This window comes from Lithobates pipiens, unplaced genomic scaffold, assembly GCF_037356315.1.
Source record: "Lithobates pipiens isolate NorthernLeopardFrog02 unplaced genomic scaffold, aLitPip1_a1.2 Scaffold_25, whole genome shotgun sequence".
Taxonomy (NCBI): Eukaryota; Metazoa; Chordata; class Amphibia; order Anura; family Ranidae; genus Lithobates; species Lithobates pipiens.
This window is the reverse complement of record NW_027507787.1, coordinates 202,350,190-202,371,234: the sequence shown is the minus strand read 5'-3', so window position 1 is coordinate 202,371,234 and position 21,045 is coordinate 202,350,190. Positions and strand designations below refer to the sequence as shown.

Below are 21,045 nucleotides of genomic sequence, written 5' to 3'. Positions count from 1 at the left end.
GATATCGGGACAGTGTAGGATTAAAACTTCAAGGGACAAGGGAATTTAAACTGGGATAGTTGGCAAGTTTGAGGCAGCTGCTAAGGGCCCCACAACAATGACAGGGTAGCTTCCCCTTTTGTCTTGCCTTAAAGAAAACCCTGGGTCCTCTGTATTGGCAGTATATTGCATGTGTCCACATCAAGCCACAAATTCCACCATAAAAAATATCACCAAGGGAAAAATTGTGCCGGTATAACAACATATTCGGCGACCCATCGCAGTTTACTAAGGAAGTGACGTTCCGTCGCCACCATCTTGCTACACCCCACACTCGTCCACAGTAAGGATACACTAAGAAGGGGGAAACCAGACATGTTGTTACACCCACCGGAGTTTTGCATTTTACACTTATTTATAACAGTAAAGTCAATTTATATAGTGAAATACAGTACTTACAACACCGTCTGACTACTTAGATCTTGAATTTAAAAAGCAGCGGCAACCATGCTCATCTCACAGGTTTGCTAATCTGACAGAAGTTCGCTACTTTTAAAATTCAACATCTAAGCAGTCACACAGAGTTCTAAGTACTGTATTTCACTATAGAAACTAACTTTGCTGTTATAAATACGTCTACGGGTGTAACAACATGTCCGCTTCCCCCCTTCTTAATGTATCCTTACTGTGGACGAGTGTGGGGTGTAGCAAGATGGCGGCAACGAAACTTAATTTCCGTAGCAAACCGTGATGGATCGCCGAAAATATGTTGTTACGCCGGAAATTAAAAAGTGGTTGTAAACTTCAGACATGAAATATGAACAAAGCATATCCCTCTATAATCTGTACTTCTGTCCATTCAGAGCACTAAGTGTAAATTCTGTCTGCTGCTTTATTCCTCTGCTATCAGAATGAATCACTTCTGACAAGTTATCCTGACACCAGGAGAAAAATAGTGACAGGGGATGGGTCCCTTCCCCCCAGTCAGCTATCAGAGCTCAGCTCTGTGGTGTGAAACTTCAGCTCTCCACCCCTGTGTTCTGACAGCTCAGGCAAGCTTCATAAATTTTGGACCTTGAACGGATGAAGATAAGAGAAGACTGCAGATATCATCACCTGAAGCCAGTCACTTCATCCGATATATGAAGGGGTTTACAACCATGTTACTTACACTTAACTTCCATTAAAGGGAGGCTGGAATTTTTTATTCTCCCTTTTTTCTGCATTTGCAGTTTTTTTACTAATATTTCAAAATATGTCTATATTTCTGCATTTTAAAGCTTAAATGCAGCCTAAAGAAAAAAAAAAGAAAAGTAAAATCAGAACGTGGGACATACAGTATCTGACAAAAGTGAGTACACCCCTCAAATTTTTGTAGATATTTTATTCTATCTTTTCATGTGACAACACTGAAGAAATGACACTTTGCTACAATGTAAAGTAGTGAGTGTACAGCTTGTATAACAGTGTAAATTTGCTGTCCCCTCAAAATAACAACTCACAGCCATTAATGTCTAAACCGCTGGCAAAAAAAGTGAGTACACCCCTAAGTGAAAATGTCCAAATTGGACCCATTTAGCCATTTCCCCTCCCCAGTGTAGTATGGGTCTGATGAGAGCAAGATAAACTTATTTGGTGTCAAGCGTGTGTGGTGGCAACCAAGTGAGGAGTACAAACACAAGGCAGTCTTGCCTACAGTCAAGCATGGTGGTGGAAGTGTCATGGTCTGGGACTGCATGAGTGCTGCCGGCACTGGGGCGCTACAATTCATTGAGGGAACCATGAATGCCAACATGTACTGTCACATACTGAAGCAGAGCATGATCCCCTCCCTTCAGAGAGTGGGCCGTAGGGCAGTATTTCAACATGATAATGACCCCAAACACACCTCCAAGACGACCACTGCCTTGCTAAAAAAAAACTGTGTAAAGGTGATGGACTGGCTAAACATGTCTCCAGACCTAAACCATATTGAGCATCTGTGGGGCATCCTCATACGGAAGGTGGAGGAGCGCAAGGTCTCTAACATCAACCAGCCCCGTGATGTCATCATGGAGGAGTGGAAGAGGACTCCAGTGGCAACCTGTGAAGCTCTGGTGAACTCCATGCCCAAGAGGAGTAAGGCAGTGCCGGAAAATAATGGTGGCCACAAAAAATATTGACACTTTGGGCCCGATGTGGACATTTTCACTTAGGGGTGTACTCACTTTTGTTGCCAGCGGTTTAGACATTAATGGCTGTGTGTTGAGTTATTTTGAGGGGACAGCAAATTTACACTGTTATACAAGCTGTACACTCACTACTTTACATTGTAGCAAAGTGTCATTTCTTCAGTGTTGTCACATGAAAAGAAATAATTAAATATTTACAAAAATGTGAGGGGTGTACTCACTTTTGTTAGATACTGTAACTTACAGGCAGTTGGATGTGTCCCTTTTGCTGATGTCCCTTGTTTTAGGTGAAATCTTCCTCTATCCATGCCCCTCCCCTCCCTGCCGCTGTAATCTTCTGGCGCAGTGATGGTAAATAGAACCAAGAGGCTGTCACAGGCTCTCATTCCACCCAGATCTGCCATACATAGAAGCCATACTACAGCTTCTATGGATGGAAAGTGATCTATGACAGGAGACCAGGCGGATGATTGATAGGTCTGCTCCCTCTATTCATACATCAAGCTTCATGAAATGTTTACTTTATTACCTGGAGTTCTGCTTTAAAGTGATTCTAAATCCAAATTTAAAGCAGTTGTATAGTCTTTATTTTTATTTTATTTTTACTTTTACCTACAGGTAAGCCTATAATAAGGCTTACCTGTATGTACAAAAAATATCTCCTAAACCTGTACGGTTTAGGAGATATTCCCCTCGCAATGAGCCGCTGACTGCAGTGGCGCATGCGCACAGGGGATTCTCGGCTGAAAGCCCAGCAGAGACGCCGGACCCCACCGGAAAGAAATCTCTTGCGCGCATGTGCGGGAGTAACAATATCGCGGCTCCAGCCACTCATAGCGGCGGAGCCGCGATACCCGGAAGACACGCCGAGGGAACATGTCAGCTCCCTTGGCGTGGATCGGGCGAGATGTCGGGGCCTCATTCTAAGGTATTTCATAATGAGCTAGTATGCGCTGCATACTAGCTCATTATGCCTTTTCCCTTGCAGGTCTGAAAAAAAAAAAAACGTCAGCGGGTTTACTCCCATTTTAAATAAATGTCATATATTGCAGCTTTCCATTACATGTGATTGCTGCATTTGCTTTCAAGCTTATTTTTTTTCTTCAATCATGTGATGATCCTGCCAGTAACACACTTCCTGTCCCATGATGACAACGCTCATTTATAGGGGAGCAGTGTTGTCACCCTGAGGAAGGACCACAGAACACCTGCCTTCTCAATAAAGGTGATGGAGGGGTTCTCCGAGATAGCTGGGAACATTGTAACTGATAAGAGTCGGCACAGGAAGTTATCCGTTTGAGAGTTCGGACAGGATCCACCGGTTAAATTTGTGCTACTTGAACAGATAGAACAAAGCTCTAACAAATTGTATATTTAACAGATTAAAAGGAGAAAATAAATAAGTTCATTGTTTACATACACTGCGCTGTCAGAAATGCTCCCTGCCTCTAATGAATGTCCCTGGTCATATCCATTTCTAAGTCACTGACCCAAATAAGCATGTAAAAACTGAAGTCAGGACCCCGGCTCTATCAATTGTTCCAGGTCAGTGGAACTGCCAGGCAACTGGCATTTTCTGAGAGAGGAGGGGAAAAATGGCAGCCGCCACAGATCCATACACACTGATAATCAGCTCTGTGGAGTTATACTGTATACAGGGTATGGGGTACCTTGTCATTGTTCCTCACTGTGCAAAACACTTCAACCTCCAGAGCTGCACTTCCTGCTCCACTCAGAATTCTCCTTCCATGGATATTGCTGATCACCGGAGGATTCGACAGCTCAGCAAAGTAGTTGGACTGAAAACAAAAAGAGTGAGAAGAGGAATGAGAAGGAATATAGTACAACTATCTCCAGTACAATTACAGTGGGTATAGAAAAGAATCACCCCCAATCCCACCCCCCCCCCCCCTTAAAATAAGCAGATTTTCTTGCTTTGCAGCCTGAAATGAAGACAGACACAGTTTTTGTTTTATCCTGCTGTATTTACTAGTGCAACTTATAACATTCAAGTGAAAGCTATAACACCAAAATGTCAGGAAAAATAAATAATTTAACAGAATCACTAAGTTGGAAAAAGGACCCCCCCTCTTTATGTCAGTATTTTGTTGGATCACCTTCTGCTTTAATGCCACCCTTTAGTCTGTTGGGATTTGTTCCTACTAACTTTGCACATCTAGACTTTGTAATATTTGCCCGCTCTTCTAGTTAGTAGAGACAAATCCCAACAGAATAAAGGGTGGAATTAAAGCAAAAGGTGGTTCAACAAAATACTGACATAAGGGGGTGTCCTTTTTCCAACTCAGTGATTCTGTTTAATTATTTTTTCCTGATATGCTGGTATTATAGGCTTTCACTTGGATGATATAAGTTGCACTAGTAAATACAGCTGGATAAAACAAAAACTGTGTGTCTTCATTTCAGGCTGCAAAGCAACAAAATTTGATTATTTTAAAGGGGGGGGGGGGGGGGATTCTATTCTATGCGCACTGTATTTCCATTACGAACAACCATCTGCAGTAGAACCAATCATCTCCGGCCTCATATAAATATCTCCAACCTGCTCCAATTAGCTCCACCCTCTACTGAATATCTCCACCTTCCTCTGATTAGCTCCACCCTCTACTGAATATCTCCACCTTCCTCTGATTAGCTCCACCCTCTACTGAATGAGAGGAAGAGGGAGGGGATATTTAGTGGGAGGAGGGTATATGGGGAAGGTAAGTACATAGTAGGGTATATGGGGAAGTATATAGTGGGATATATGGGGGGAGGGGGAAGTATATAGTGGGGTATGTGTGGATGGAGAGGGGGCATTATATAGTGGGGTATATGGGGGAGGGGAAGTATATAGTGGGGTATATGAGGGGAGGGGAATTATATAGTGGGGTATATGGGGGAGGGGAAGTATACAGTGGGGTATCTGGGGGGGGAGTATATAGTGGGGTATATGAGGGGAGGGGGAACTATATTGTGGGGTAAGTATATTGTTGGGTATATGGGGGAGCTGAAGTATATAGTGGGGTATCTGGGGGGGGGGAGTATATTGTTGGGTATATGGGGGAGCTGAAGTATATAGTGGGGTATCTGGGGGGGGGGAGTATATTGTTGGGTATATGGGGGAGCTGAAGTATATAGTGGGGTATCTGGGGGGGGGAGTATATTGTTGGGTATATGGGGGAGCTGAAGTATATAGTGGGGTATCTGGGGGGGGGGAGTATATTGTTGGGTATATGGGGGGAGGGGAAGTAATAAGTGGGGTATATGAGGAGGGGAAGTATATAGTGGGAGGAAAAGTATATAGTGGTGTATATGGTGGGCTATATGGGGAGGGGGAAGTAATAAGTGGGGTATATGAGGAGGGGAAGTATATAGTGGGAGGGGAAGTATATGGGGAGGGGGTGTACAGTAAGTATATGGGGGGAGGGGGTGTACAGTAAGTATATGGGGGGGGGGGAGTATATCGCCGGGCTCATACCAGATACCCGGGTAGGTCGGGCGGGTTGAGCCGGTATCCGGTGTTCAGGGCCTCCTCCACCCTCTCCGGTATGTGCAGTCTCCGGTAGTATTGGGCGGCACTCATGGCCTCCTCCCGGTGTCGGCTCCCCTCCGTGCGGCTCATGTCTTCTCAGGACGCTCCGTCCGTCACCATAGAAACCGCCCCACCAACACCGCGACCTCTAGTGTCCGGGCTACAGCAAGATGGCGGATGCACCTACTCCGTCCAATCCAGAGTCCACCCCTCCTATGTGTAATGTACAGGGGCGGCCCCTCCCATATCATACTGCTATTCTACTCTCAGGGGGATGGGATCTGTAGGTGATCTTCTTGTCATCTGCTTCAAGTCAGAGCTGCAGAAGATGGCCTGGAATGAATGTCTCATATCTGCTCCCTTCTGCATAGCTCCCACCTGTCCCTGATTTGGAACAATGTCCCCCTTTCCTCCTCATTTTGGTCTGATCTATACAGATGTGTATATAAAATGCACTATTTATCTTACAAAAAGTGTTTCCCAGTGCTAAACCTTTCACTCGATTTCTAAATTGCTGCATTTGTAATTTAAAAAAGCCAATAGAAAGGAAGAGTAGTCATAAAAAACACTTGTGGGTTTAACAAATTATTTTTGTTGTACAATTCTCCTATACCTGCATACTTTTGCTAATAGGTGTCCCTCATTCCCATGTCAGAAAGTTGGGAGGTGTCTTCTGGTTGGGATAGACCCCAATAGAAGTGTTGTTATATCTGCTCCATAAGTGGGGGAGAAATAACAATAGCCGCTGATTCTGGCAGACATTCAGAGCTGTTCTGTACATGTCATGGTGTGTTTGGTCTCCACTTACCATTCCTGGACAAGTCCTGTACTATGAGAACAGGGGGAGTGGTTGAGTAGTTTAGCAAAAGACAATGGGCAGGGCTGACACCACTGAACCCACAATGCTGAGTGCTGTCTGCCTCCTATAGGTGATAAGGTCTCTAAGGCTCGGTTCTCACTGGGGAGGCGTCAAAGTCGCCTCACACAGCGTGACTTGCAAAGGACTTCTTTAAAAGTCAATGCAAGCCTCTCCAAAGCCGCCCCCAAGTAGCGCAGGAACCTTTTTCTAAGTCAGAGCGACTTAAGTCACTCTGATTAGAACGGTTCCATTGTCAGGCGACTACGTCACCTCAGTATGAACCGACACTAATAGATCAGCAGATATGCGTCTGTCGGGAATGGTCTTTATTTTCTTAAACCAGAAGAAAGTTTTGAACACATTCAAGCATACATGTTCCATAAACACTGACAAAAGAACACAAAGTTTCAATATACAAAACAGTAGAAAACAAATGGTCAAATACAGCTTCCAACTGCAAAGAGCTTATTAACCACTTGCCTACAGGGGCACTTACACCCCTTTCCTACCCAGGCCAGCTTTCAGAGCTGTTGCAGTTTGAATGACAATTGTGCGGTCATGCTACACTGCACCCAAACTAATTTTCTTTATCATTTTCTTCACACAAATAGAGCTTTCTTTTGGTGGTATTTAAACACTACTGGGTTTTTTATTTTTTACAAAAAAAAAAAAAAAAGACCAAAAAATTAAGTTTTTTTTTTAAATTTTGTTTCTCTCAGTAATTTTTGTAACTAAGTAATTTTTTTCCTTCACTGATGTACACTGATGAGGCGGCCCTGATAGGCTTAACTGGTGGGCACGATTAGGTGGCACTGATATGCCGCACTTATGGGCACTGATAGGCAGTACGGATGGGCACTGATGGGCAGCATTGACTGCCCTCGCTAATGGGCACTGATTGGTGGCACTGTTGGCGCTATATTATAATCAGGGCACTGATGATCAGTGCCGTGATTACATGTGTAGATATCCCCCTGTGTGGAGATGCCGCTGATCAGCTCTCCTTGCCACACACTCTGTCAGTGTGAGGCAAGGAGCACCAATTATCGGCATCTCTGTGTTTACATAGCTGTGATTGAACACATCTGATCACAAGGTTAAAGAGCCATGGAGCAGCAACTCTTTACAGAGATTGGGAGTGGCATTGTGTCCTAGCAAGTCATATGACGGCATGCCAGAACGACAGCCACACCACACCGCCTGCCCCACCCCCATTTGATGGTGGGCGGACTTCAACTAGTTAAAGAGAACATACAACCCCACATTGGCTGAAAACAGAAATGACAGTGCCAATAGAGCATTAAAGTGATTTTTTATTTTTTTTAAAAGACAAATGAAGCTTTACAAACATGATATACTTACCTGCGTGGTCCCAATCCTCCTTTTCTGCGATCCCCCCGCGGAGCTCCTGGCCTCTCCTCAAGTGCCCCCCACAGAGAGCCGCATTCCATGGGGGCACTTGTGCGGGAGCTCTCCTGAGTCCTGCTGCTGTGTCCATTGACACAGACAGCAGGACTTCGCCCCACCCCCAAGTCACTGGATTTGATTGACAGCAGCGGGAGCCAATGGCTCCTGCTGTTATCAACCTATCCAATGAGGACCTGAGACAGTGGCTGGAGCTGCTGTGCTCGTCCCTGTCGGTGGAACGATCGGGTTCAGGTAAGAAAAAGGGGGGTGTGAAGGGGAGGGGGGGAAGTACTGTGCTAAAATAAAAAATAAAGTGAAAATAGTAGCTAACACTCAAACAAACAAGGTCCAGATCAATATACAAAAAAATTAGTGTAGAGCTAAAGAATGTGGCCACGTGAGTGGAAACATCTGTGCATGTACCAAAAAAGAACAGTGCACTATAATAAACAAGTTGGTGACTGAAAACAACCAATACACACAAAAGTATTATGTGAAAATGAAATTGAATACATAAAAAATATATGTGTAAATATGAGTATATCACAAATTGTGTTAGTGAAACACAAAATAATAGCACAAGTGTATCAATCTCCAAACGGATGTATAAAAATGGAAAAGTTCTAGCTCTCCAATCTCCAGATGGAGTTGGAACATATACTCAAAATGGACTGGTTGGTGCGTTTGTAGACACTTCAAAAGGAATAATGCCCTGTACACACGAGCGGAATGTCCGACAGAAAAAGTCAGACGGGAGCTTTTCAGCGTATATTCCGATCATGTGTTTGCCCCATCGGACTTTTTACGTCGAAAATTCTGACAGACCTAGAAATAGAACATGTTCTAAATATTTCCGACTGAACCAATTTCTATCGGGAAAACCACTTGTCTGTATGCTTTTCTGACGGACCAAAAAAGGCGCATGCTCTGAAGCAAGTACGAGACGGAAGCGCTCTGTGTGGTAAAACTAGTGTTCGTATTGAAGCTAGCACATTCCTCACGCTGCCAATTCTGTGATCTTGTAATGCAGCCCATTCTTTTCTTCTTTTAATGCTAGAAGAATGAAGTTGTTTTGCTGCTCAACTTATTTCTCCATTATTTCTCCTGATCTCATGAATAATCTTTTAAGTTTTAAAAGCACCGATATCCATAATAATGTTTAGAATTAATTTTTATAGTCTTTTTATTTTTTATTTTTTTTATTTCATCAAGATCTGCTTTTTTTGGATTATTGAAAAATTATTTTCTAGTGATCTCCATATATACATTTTATTTTTTTGCGTGTCAAGTTACCACAAAAACATTATTATTTTGTATTTTTTATTAACCTCAAGGAGGTTGGTGTGCCTTGTTAATTTGACATTGTCTTTTAGAAATGTACCTGCCTACTCACAAACTGTCCTTTTTGTAGAAAAACACATAGGCAAGTATTTTCAGAAAATACAATCTCAATTTATTCTGGCTGGTAAAAAAAAAAAAAAGAGGAAGGCAACGCTGGAGAAACTTTTGGAATTTGCAAAGCCTTTTGGCCCCCAGGGCACACATCAAGTCTGTGGAAAATAAAATTGGTAGCTTGAGGAGTCCATATAATAGGGAGCACAATCTGGTCCAGGAATCCCAGAGATTAGGACCAGCAGCAGATGACATATCTGTCCCCAGGCTGTGGTACTACAACAGCCTACATCTTCTGTCAGACCAGACTGAAGGCAGGTCATCACTTTCTTCTCTTTGCTGCAGCCTTTCCTCTACGCTTCCCTGCAACCTTCCTTGGAGGCTGTGCCTCTGGTTGTAGACCTGTGGCAGGAGGAGGAAGAGCATGGCCAAGCTCATATATGTGGCTGTTCTTAGTCAGCTGGCCCCTCAACCTCTTCTGAAGGGCCTCCCCAATAATTCCCTCACAGAGGAGGCATTGGCCCTCCTCCAATTTCAGTAATCTTGTGGCTAGATAGCAGCCATAGGCCTCTTCAGCGTTGGGGGGCTTCTGAGGACTTCACTTGCTTCCCTAATGAGGCCCAGTGCTGCCACCTCCATCATCGTCCCCTTCCTGGGCCTTTTTGTTGTAAGGTGGAAGGGGGAGGCACCTCCTACTGGGCCTGCCCACCTCTTGGCTGACACTGGGCCCGGCCTCTGCCTGGCTGACACTGGGCCCGGCCTCCTCCTGACTGACCCTGGGCCCGGCCTCCTCGTGGCTGAGCTCATCCTGTGTATAAAAAGGGACATAGTTTAGTTTTTGCTTCCTCAATCACACACAATTTTCAGCTCATGACTTGCAAATTGAATGTTAAGAAATAGAAAAGACTATCAGTCTGACCCCAGCATTTTTCATTCTTGTCACAAACATTTTTGGCCACTACTGTCTATTGATATGTAAATCTCTTTGTTTTAAATCATTAATTTGTTATCAATTATAACATCTAGTTAACATCATTAATATTAGGACAATAAATATGTCTAAAAATAATATACCTGGCTCCAGCTGGGCACATCCACTTCTTCCAGGATGGAAGGCCCAGGTTGTTCCTCATCAGCCTCTGTTGGGGTTGAGGGAAGGGTGGAGGGAAGGCTGCAGGAAAGGGTAGAAAGAGATTACCTGCCTTTAATCTGGTCATCCAGAAACCGCAGTTTGTTGAAGTACCACAGCCTGGGTGCATACACTTGTGCTGCTGATGCTCCTGATCGGAGTGATTTCTGGATCTTATTATGCTCCTTCTTATACATGTTCCTCAAGATCCTAATTTTCTTTTCCAAGAACATGATGGTTGTATCTGAGACCCGAGTCTCCACAAATTCCAGAAGTTTCTCCAGTGTTGACCTCCTAGCTTGTTTATTATATTATAAGCTGTGTTTCACCTCCCACAAATTCCTCCTCTCCCTGTATTTGTCTATTAAACTGGCCATGAATTCTGGGTCCTTAGGCCCCTTTCACACATGCGGATGGTATGTCCGTATTTCATCCATCCGTTTGCGGATGAAATACGGGCTATACATTCATCCCTATGGGATAGCGGGTGTCTGCGGATGAGCATCCGCAGACACCAGTTATTGTCCGCCTCCGCAAATGTCTGATTCTGCAGACGGAGGAAAATCCTATTTTTCTATCCGCCTGCAGAGCGGATCGGATGAACACGGACACACGGTCCGTGCTCGTCCGATCCCCATAGAGGAGAGCGGAGAGCTGACAGGGCGGTCCCCGCACAGTGTGCGGAGACCGCCCTGTCTGCAGCCGGCTCAGCGGGGACAACGGAGCGATCCCCGCTGAGCGAGCGGATCATCACGGGGCGGATCTTTACTGATCCGTCCCATGTGAAAGAGGCCTTAAAAAAATATTTGCTGTAAGACAATACACAAGACCAAAATACTAATGTCAGCCTAAACTCTCATGATCTTTTCCCAATGTAGGCCTCAATCTTGAATCAGTATAGGCCACTGATGGCCCAAGTTAAAATGTTACCTTTGTTAGAACGTTCGTCCTCCTTCCTCCGCACACAGAATGTACTTTATATACACTGCGCATTCGTGAAACTCCACCCGCTTCTCCCGTCCCTGACGTGCTTTCGAGAAAATTCTCCAACCCTTCTCTTCGGTGCACAGTAGGAGCGACATGACGGAGACAGAGCAGGTGTGTGGTTGGAGTCAGAACGAGGAGGAGGAAAGCCCAGAGGCCGAAACGTCCCGATCCCGGAGGCAAAGATTTAAGGCTTTAAATTTGGCCTTTCTTGAGATGGTGGACATCTTTAGAAGGAACGACTATGATGGCAAGAATGGACCGTACGCCAACCCAAATGTGCGAAAGGACAAAATCATGATGAAAGTTGTGAAGAGTCTGCACACAAATTTTGGGGTATGACGATCAAAGGAGCAAATAAGGAAACGCTGGTCAGGCCTGAAACTGAGGGAGCAGGATCAGTATAAAAGGATCAAAAAAGTTCTTCTAAAAAGTAAATAGTTGTCGTATGTTGGACAATGATGTCTAGATGTGTTTTTAACTAGAATGACATGCAAGCTTGATTCAGTGTAATGTAAGGAGAGGACACTCAGCAGCAGTTTACACATCTGGACTCAGGTAAAATAATTTACATATTTCTGCCAAACTTCACGGGCACTTTGGGGTGCCAAGCCAGGGTGGCCAGTATCCAGGCCTGTCAGGGGATTCTCAGGAAGTCTCGCCTCAGGCCCAACTGAGGCAATATAATTTTGGGCATTTTTCCTTAAAAAATAGTGCAATATGCAGCAGGATAAGATGATGTGGTTGGTTTTGAACACCGCCATATGGATTTCTGTCAGAAACAGGTGGAACTGGCTGGCCATTATGCCGAAGGTATTCTCAACGACTCTTCTCGCTCTGGCCAGCCGGTAGTTAAAAACCTCTCCGGGGTGAGGGTCCTTTGGGGGAATGGCCTCATCAGGTGCTTGCCCAGACTGAACGCTTCATCAGCAATAAAGACGAACGGGAGTCCCTCCACATTGTCCGCATCAAGTGGCAATGCCAGGCTACCAGTCTGAAAACGTTGGTAAAACTCAATATGGGCAAAGACTTCTCCATACGACCATTCTTTCCCACATCCACATAGAGGAACTTATATTGTGCTGACACGGATGTCACATGGTTCGGGGTTCAGGTCCAGTATTAAGAGTCGAGTACTTGGTCCTGGTTCTCCTGACCAGCCCCCAGGAAGGCTATGGCCTGGGGTGCGGATCCACCCGACTTTAATGCCTCGGAGCTGGCTAGCCCAAAGCAGGGAAACTAAAGGAGGATTCTGAGGTGGTTGGTGCCGTCTCCGGTTCGGGAGAGACCCAGTGAACTTCAAGCATTCCAGGGGAGGACTCTTTAGAAGATTACCACATGTGAGTTTGGTTTTCTTAACAACAGCCTGGAAGGGCTGAAGTAACCGAGAGAATCCGGACTTGTGGATATCGATAGTTGAAAGATCCAGGTATCCTACAAGTGTTCTACAATAACGTTGGTGATAAAGACTTTGTTCCTGAGCGAGCACCTTGTCTCACCTTGTGAGAGAGGGCCTGTCCAACCTGAGTGCTCAATAAGCTGCGAATGGCTATTCTCCGGATGCAGTCAAAGTAAGCAAGTTCTTTAACGTTTTTGACTTTGACATTGAGAGTACCTGAACTTCCTTTCCAACCCTCTGATCCTAAGTTAAAGACTGTTCAATGGTTGAAGTTTGCAAATAAAATCCATTCAACTGGATCTATTGTCAGTCTCAAGTTACTGGGCCATCTACCACGGGACATCCCCTAGACGTGCCACAAGAAGAAGCGGAAGGTAACGGTAAGCCCAAAAATAACCAGCAGCTCCTTCAGGGGTTAGTGTTACATACTATATATTTACACATATATATTTTTTATGTATTCAATTTCATTTTCACATAATACTTTTGTGTGTAGTGGTTGTTTTCAGTCACCAACTTGTTTATTATAGTGCACTGTTCTTTTTTGGTACATGCACAGATGTTTCCACTCACATGGTCACATTTTTTAGCATTACACTAATTTTTTGTATAAAGAAAAAAGGTGAGGGGCCCTGGGGGCAGCTGCAGCACCAAACGTTTTTCACCTTGATGCATAGAATGCATTAAGGTGAAAAACCGTGAGGGTTTACAAGCCCTTTAATATTACACACTCCAAAGTCAGATAATAATAACCAGCATGGAGTAACAGCATTCTACCCCAATCTATAATGGGATTGATAACTTCCTCATTAATAGGCAAGTTCCTGTTGATTTCATTTCCCAAAAAGGTCCCCAGGCACCACAGTGTCCCCAATATAGTAAAATGCTGATCACATTTCCCCCAAACAAATGCTCCACCTCCCCATCTGCTGCCCACCACCGTCCTCCCCAATCTGTCCTGTAGATGGCAGTACACATCCAGCAGCACCACATGTGCAGCTTTGGATAGCCATGAATGAGCGCTCTCCCCCTGCGCCTGTGTAGTGTGCTCTCCTTTAGGGCAAGTTCACACTGGAACGCACGGTTTCCAGCACAGTCGCTCAAGTTCCAGTTTTGACATTGCGTTCATTTGAATGGGCTGCCAAAACCCACAGGAAATACTACTTTTGCAAGCTGCGACACAACAAACAGCATGGTTACTGCGGTATTATGTGGTTTGGTGGCCGCAAATGTGCGGGATGCGTGTTGGGTGCCATTAACAATTAATTGTGACCATGTAAAGGTATATCTAGACATGCATTTATAAATCTCCTTTGCCTCTGAAGTCTGATCCACATTCGGATCGTGCTCCAGAGACTACTTACAGGCGGTGAGGATTATTGTGACGCCTCCTTACCACCTGGCTAACCCCATTTTTGCAGGCAAACGCACCACAACCACGTGCATTGCATACGGTTACAGGGCGTTTGTGGCGCTTCTCTACTGACCTGAATGTGTTAGGTCAACTTACAGCTGCAGCATGTAAACACCATCACCTATTGCAGCTTGAAGGGGGGGGGGGGGGGGTTGGTGAGCAGCAAAAATTTGGCTCAACCACACATTTTTGACCCCCGCCACAAGTCTAAAAGAGGCCTAAAGATGCAGTTTTTGTATACATATAGTACTGTGCAAAAGTTTTATGCAGGTGACGAAATTGCTTAATTGTGTATTTATCAATTTACAAAATGCAAAGTAAGCAAATGGAAGAAAATAAGAAAATGTAAATCAAATCAAAACTTGGTGTGACCACCCTTTGGTTTTAAACCAGCATCAATTCTTCTAGGTACATTTGCACACAGTTTTTGAAGGAACTCGGCAGGTAGGTTGTTCCAAACATCCTGGAGAACTAACCACAGATCTTCTGTGTATGTCGCCTGCCTCAAATCCTTCTGTCCCTTCATGTAATCCCAGACAGACTCCATGATATTGAGATCAGGGCTCTGTGGGGGCCAAACCATTACATCCAGGACTCCTTGTTCTTCTTTATGCTGAAGATAGCTGTTAAGAATATTGGCTGTATATTTTGGGTCATTGTCCTATCGCTGTCCTCCCTGATGGTATGGGATGATGGATAAGTATCTGCCTGTATTTCTCAGAATTGAGGACACCATTGATCGGGCAACGTTGAAGACCATAGACAGAATGGTCAGTCAAGGAAACTTAATGCAGCAGATGAAAGACACATCATGCTTACTTCCCTTTGATATTTGAAAGATGTCCAGCAATGCAATCCGCACAGAACTGGCAGAAACCAGGTACATCCATCTACTGTCCGGAGATGTCTGGCCAGAAGTGGTCTTCATGGAAGAGTTGTGGCCAAAAAGTCAAAACTCTGACAAGGAAACAAGGCTAAGCGACTCAACTATGCAGGAAAACGTAGGAACGGGGGGGCAAAAAAAATGACAGCAGGTGCTCTGGTCTGATGAGTTAAAATGTGAAATTATTGGCTGTAGCAGGAGGCAGTTTGTTGGTGAAGGTCTGGAGAGTAGTATAACCACTTAAGGACCGCCGCATGGCAATGTACGTCGGCAGAATGGCATCGACAGGCACAAGCACGTATATGTACGTGCTTGCCTTCCATCGGGTGGGGGATCCAATCGGAACCCCTCCCGCTGGCTGCAGCGGTCCGTTTCGCTTCAGGAGCGATCCAGGATGAGGGGGATGGCCGTTGGTTTCTGGCCATCTCCTCTCGATCGATCCTGGTGAATAAGAAGCTTCCCCCGCCTGTGTAGTGTAAACACAGGCAGGGAGGAAGTGATGTCATTCTCCTCGGGGGGGGGGGGGGTGTCTTTTTGACCGGACGAGGATAACACAATAGTAATTGCACCAACACTACACTGACATGTAGGTACACATAGGCACACAAATTGGCCAGTTTTGGACATTCAGAGGGAATGGAGGCTGGGAATAGCAATGTATAGGGACAGAGTGATGGTTGTGAAGGTGGGAGAACCCTGTGTGGAGTCACTCTCTCTCCATCAGGGAGGAAGGGGGAAGCAGGAGGAGACTGCCCGACCCGCATTTCTATGCATGAGGATTGTTGGGGTGTACAGCCCACCATGGAAGTAGCCACATAGACTGATGGAGAGGTACAGAATGTGTTTCTCCCTGACTTTTGCAGGATCAGACCAACCTGCCACCCTGTGTTGTGCCTGATGGATGGACTTTTCCCATCGATGGATGATGGGTGAGGTCTCATTCCTACTTTAACTCTTTTAAGGAGCCTGGCGGTCTGGGACCCTCCCTCCCACCAGGAACTCAAAAAAAAAACTGTCCACTTTTAATTTCCTTTGCTTTTTTTTGTCAGCAGAGCCATAATCCCCTGTTGACAGAACCAGATACAGAAAAAAAAAATATATATGTGATGTGCTTTGTCATATAAATTTCTTTCTGTTGGCAGGATGCTAACCCCCTCCTGACAAAGTATTGTGTGATGTGTGTAGATAGTTGCTAGCATAGGATGTTGCTGTGTTTTGTCTTTACAGGTTTCCCTTTTTGGATGAGACGGCTGGAGTCCAGAATCCTTTGGTCAGAGTATTTTTTGCAAGGGGAAAGTGCTCTGACCTCAATGTATAAAAAGTTTGATGTGTTGATGTTAGCTACAGCGATCTGTAGTTAGGTGTATAGTGTGATATACATGGTCTATATACTCACAGAATATCTTCTATTTTTGTACATATTTGTGAATTGCCCTGTCCCAGATTGTTCCCTTTTCCCCATCCAAATGGTATAATTTATGAGTTGCCCTTGCTCCTGGGCCCAGAATCTTATTTTTTTTAAATTTCCCAGCTAAGGGACTATCTGGGATGTTGGGGGGAGGGGGGAAGGTGTTGAGTGTAGTACTCTCTAGCGTGCTAGAAAAATAATACACGTTTGTGAGAGTGGGTACATTTCCAGGCTTTGGGCTGGGAGTGGCTCAGGGTAGTGCTCGGTGACTCACAGGCAGCATCACCAGGACCTCCCACTTCCTTCCAGAATATTCTGGTGTTTTCTTGAAGGAGAAGTGGAGAGGGGAGGTGGAGCTGCCTGGGGTGTTCTGAGGAGCCCTGACCAATCCCTGAATTGGCAGGGGGCAGGTCTCCTTAAATATCCAGGGTCAGCCCAGCTGGAGGAGGAGTTGATTGGGTGGAAGATGGAGTGTTAGGCTGAGTCTTGAGGGGGTGGGGTGACCTTGGGCTCGGGGGCAGACGGGATCCTCTTACAACCAAAGAGATGTCCTGACCAGAAGGCATAGGAGGAGCGAGAGAGGCAAGTCTCCAGGAGTTCCACAGAGGCAGTCAAGAGGGCTGGCGAGTGTTCACACAGTTGGGAGGACTTGGAGGCATGCCTGACAGGACTGAAATGGAGCAGTCTGGGATGGGTGCAGAGCCAGTCTGGAGGATTGTGGTGGCATGGGCAGTGGAAAGGGGCAGCTGCAGCCAGGAGGGCTGGCAGTGCCTGAAGAGGGGGTACTGGGAGCAGTAGTCACAGGGACAGCTAGCACTGGGACTTTTCTATATTTTTGCTACATCATAGGGGCCCACGGTCCCTGCCTGCAAAGGGCATCTGTTTTAGGCCTGGCTGAGCCAGTGTCAGGCCTACTTATCAGTGCTAGCTGGTCCATGGAGTACAAGCAAGTTATGTGCGCGCGAGAGAGAGGAGACTGTATATACTGTGGATGTATATAGATGGACCCAACATTGACTGTCAATTATCTGGGCATCTCAGTTTTCCTATCCAAGTTAAATTCCCCTCCATAAAATACAAAAAAAAAAAAAAGTGCAGGGTCAGTTTACGACTGTATACTTGAAATGATGTGCCTGGCTGGGTACAGTGACAGACGAATCACTACACTCAGCAGCCACTAAGGGGGTACCGCTACAACAGTTTTATCTTTAGATTTAGCATGAATTTATGTTGTAATGTTTGTGTTCACTAATAAATGATTCTAGTGTACTTTTTTGTGAAAAATGTTGTTTTGATATCTTTGGATTTTCCGGAGGTCCTGTCAGGTAGGTTGTATAGTGATTTATAACAGCAGCCCTGCATGGAACACCTGCACGGACGAAGATGGCCTCTTCCCCTTTCATTTTGGACTTTTTTTTTTAATGCAACACTAAAATTATTAACATGCAAAATGAATAAATGGGAAACAAAAAGTTTTAAAGAGCAAGTAAAGGCACTGACATTAAAAAAAAAAAAAGTGCAACCCGCAAGGCAAAGGCATAATAAGCTTGTATGCATACCGTAGCATACTAGCTCATTATGAATAACTTACCTGAGAACGAAGCCCCCGAAGCGGTCCTCCATCTTCACCGCTGCCATGTATCCCTGAGTGACTTTTGGGTCTCGCTGCTCTGGAGCTGTGATGACGTCACTCCCGCACCTGCACAGGGAGCCGCCACGAGCGGCATATTGCCGTTATCTGCAGCGTGCTCAGTGCGCCTGCGCGCCGCTGTCTACGGCGCATACGCCGTAGACAGCGGTGCCTGTCTTTTTGTGAATATCTCCTAAACTGTGTAGGTTTAGGAGATATTTCTTGGACCTACAGGTAAGCCTTAATCTAGGCTTACCTGTAGGTCAAAGTGGTTTATAAGGGTTTACAACCACTTTAATACATGTATTCATGGGACAGTAAATTCTTCTGAGTTAAGAATATGGACTTGAATAGATTTTTTTTTTTTTAAAGCAAAGTCCCTTTAGTCCCCTTCAATTTTTTATTTTTTTTGCTGTGATCTGACTTCCTGTTAGAGGGTGGCTACATTCCTTCTCCATGGTCCCTCTGCTTGTAGGCATGTCACCACCCTCTCTTAAACCTGCGATAAACTATGGACTATGGGACTGTAACGTGCATATGGGACCACAACGAACATGAACTGCTCATTCCAAAGAAACAGAAGGGGAAAAGGAAAGGTTCAGAAACTTACGGAGGAAGTTACAAGAAGGCAGAAAAACACAGTAATAAACAATTTAATGAAAAATAGATTACAGAGCCATTAAGACGTGGATGTGTATAGATTATAGATTATTGTTCATTCTGTGCAAATGGGGAGAAAATGAATGTTACCTAGGCCAATTTCCTACAGAATATAGTGAATCAGGATATACATATATAAATGGAGTTGATGATTATAGCCAAAAAAAAAAAATATTTACTATTATTGTCAGCTCCATCTAGTGGCCATAATCTGGTATTTTTGAAAACCACTATTTTTAATAAATATTTGACTGGGAAAGAATATAGCCTAATAGAATTTAACTGTGCCCCATTCGAACGCAACAAATGTACATGCAGCTTCACATGGGTAATAGCCTTGCAATTATTATTTTTTACAAATGTACCCCTTCGTGTGAATTAAAGTCCAATAGAAACCCAAATTTTCATGCTCCTACCTTTCCATCATACTACCAGCACAGGTAATCTTAGTACAATTAAACCCACACACATAGTAGCAATAAAATGCCATAGTACTTGTCTACTTGTTATTCAGAATGACTGCACACCATGCAAACAACATAGGGCTTTACCACTTGACCTCCTGAAGGTTTACCCCCCTTCATGACAAGGCCATTTTTTGCTATGCTGCACTGCATTGCTTTAACTGACAATTGCGTGGTCGTGCGATGTTGTACCCAAATAAAACGTATGTCCTTTTTTTTTTTTTCCACATATAGAGCTTTATTTTTTTTGTTATTTGATCGCCTCTGCAGTTTTTATTTTTTGCAAAAAAAGACTGAGGATTTTGAAAAACAAAAAGTCTGCTATAAAACACACCCAATAGAAAAATGTAAAACATGTAAATTTCTTCATCAGTTTAGGCCAATATGTATTCTGCTACATGAATAAATAAATAAATCGCAATAAGTGTATATTGATTGGTTTTCATAAAAGTGATAGTGTCTACAAACTATGGGATATATTTATAATTTTTTTTTTTTACTAGTAATGGCGGCGATCAGTGACTTATAGCGGGACTGCGATATTGCGGCGGACTAATGGAACACTGACTGACACTTTTTTGGGGACCGGTAACACAAATACAGTGCTCAGTGCTAAAAATATGCATGGTCACTGTAATGACACTAGCAGGGAAGGGGTTTACACCAGAGGTGATCAAAGGGTTAAATGTGTGCCTAGGGAGTTATTACTAACTGTGGGGGAGGTGCTTTTACTGCTTGAAGACATGGATCAGTGTTCCTGCTTCACAGGGACACATCCATGTCTTCTGTACTCACAGAATGACAGTCTGCCTTGTTTACATAGGCAGACTGTCATTCTGCCTGAACGATCGGCGGGTTCTGGGGGGCCATCGGGGCAGTGGGACCCGCTGATCGGCTTCCCCTGTGTAAAATCACAGTGTAAGTGAGCCACACGCATTTGCACCCGAAACCGCAGAATGGCCACCCTGTAGCAGTAAATCTGCTACAGTATAGGGCGGTCTGGAGCTGGTCAATTGTGGTTTAACTCCTCGGGACTGATCTGGACACTATTTGTAATAAAGGATAAGTACACATAAAAATAAATAAATATAATAATAATAATAATAATAATAAATGCAATTTGTTTTGCAGGTAAAAAAAAAAAAAGTGCATTTACGATTTTATTTTTTTATTTTTTTGATAGGAGCCTGGAAAGCATTGCACTAGAGATCAGAAGATCACAGGTCCCCTGCAGACTGCTAGTGTAAGCTGTCTGCCTCTACATCGTTCCACAGCGCCATGGCAGTTCATGGAGAACTACAGGCCAAGGCTGTCGGTACTTGTAGTTTTCACATACACAGAATACTGTGAATGACACTCGCTGTCAAAACGGGGGGGGGGGGGGGGGGGGGGGAGGCGAGGGCCGGTGCATCTGTATCATGTTACAAAAGGTGAAATTATCCTTTAAAGCAGAATTCCAGGTATGGCAAATTTCCAACTTTCCACCAGAGGACACTTTGCATCCTCTCAGTGAATGCAAAGTGTTCTCTGATTGGACAAGGTGGAGAGGAGCGGTGGTGATGTCATGATCCCCACCTTATCCAATCAGAGAAAGCATTTACAGAGAAAATGCAAAGTGTTCTCTGAATGGTGCTGGTTCCATGTAAGTGACTTCCTGTGTTCACGATGCAGCAGGGCAGCCACTGGGCATGGTACCTAGGAGCTAGTGGAGATCACTGGAGTAGTGCCTATACA

General features: G+C 44.5%; 1 protein-coding gene across 2 annotated transcripts in view; it reads right to left on the bottom strand.

Annotated features, from left to right (window-relative positions):
* Positions 1 to 5,831, bottom strand: part of ENO4 (enolase 4) — a 56,084-nt gene extending 50,253 nt beyond the window's left edge. For both annotated transcript variants that reach the window (XM_077455434.1, XM_077455435.1), the window contains exons 1-2: positions 5,629 to 5,831; positions 3,821 to 3,949 (exon numbers count right to left, since the gene is read on the bottom strand). In XM_077455434.1, coding sequence (XP_077311560.1) covers positions 3,821 to 3,949; positions 5,629 to 5,772 — 273 coding nt within the window. In that variant the 5' untranslated portion in view covers positions 5,773 to 5,831. The remainder of the gene's footprint in view (positions 1 to 3,820; positions 3,950 to 5,628) is intronic.
* Between the last annotated feature and the right edge of the window lie 15,214 nt (positions 5,832 to 21,045).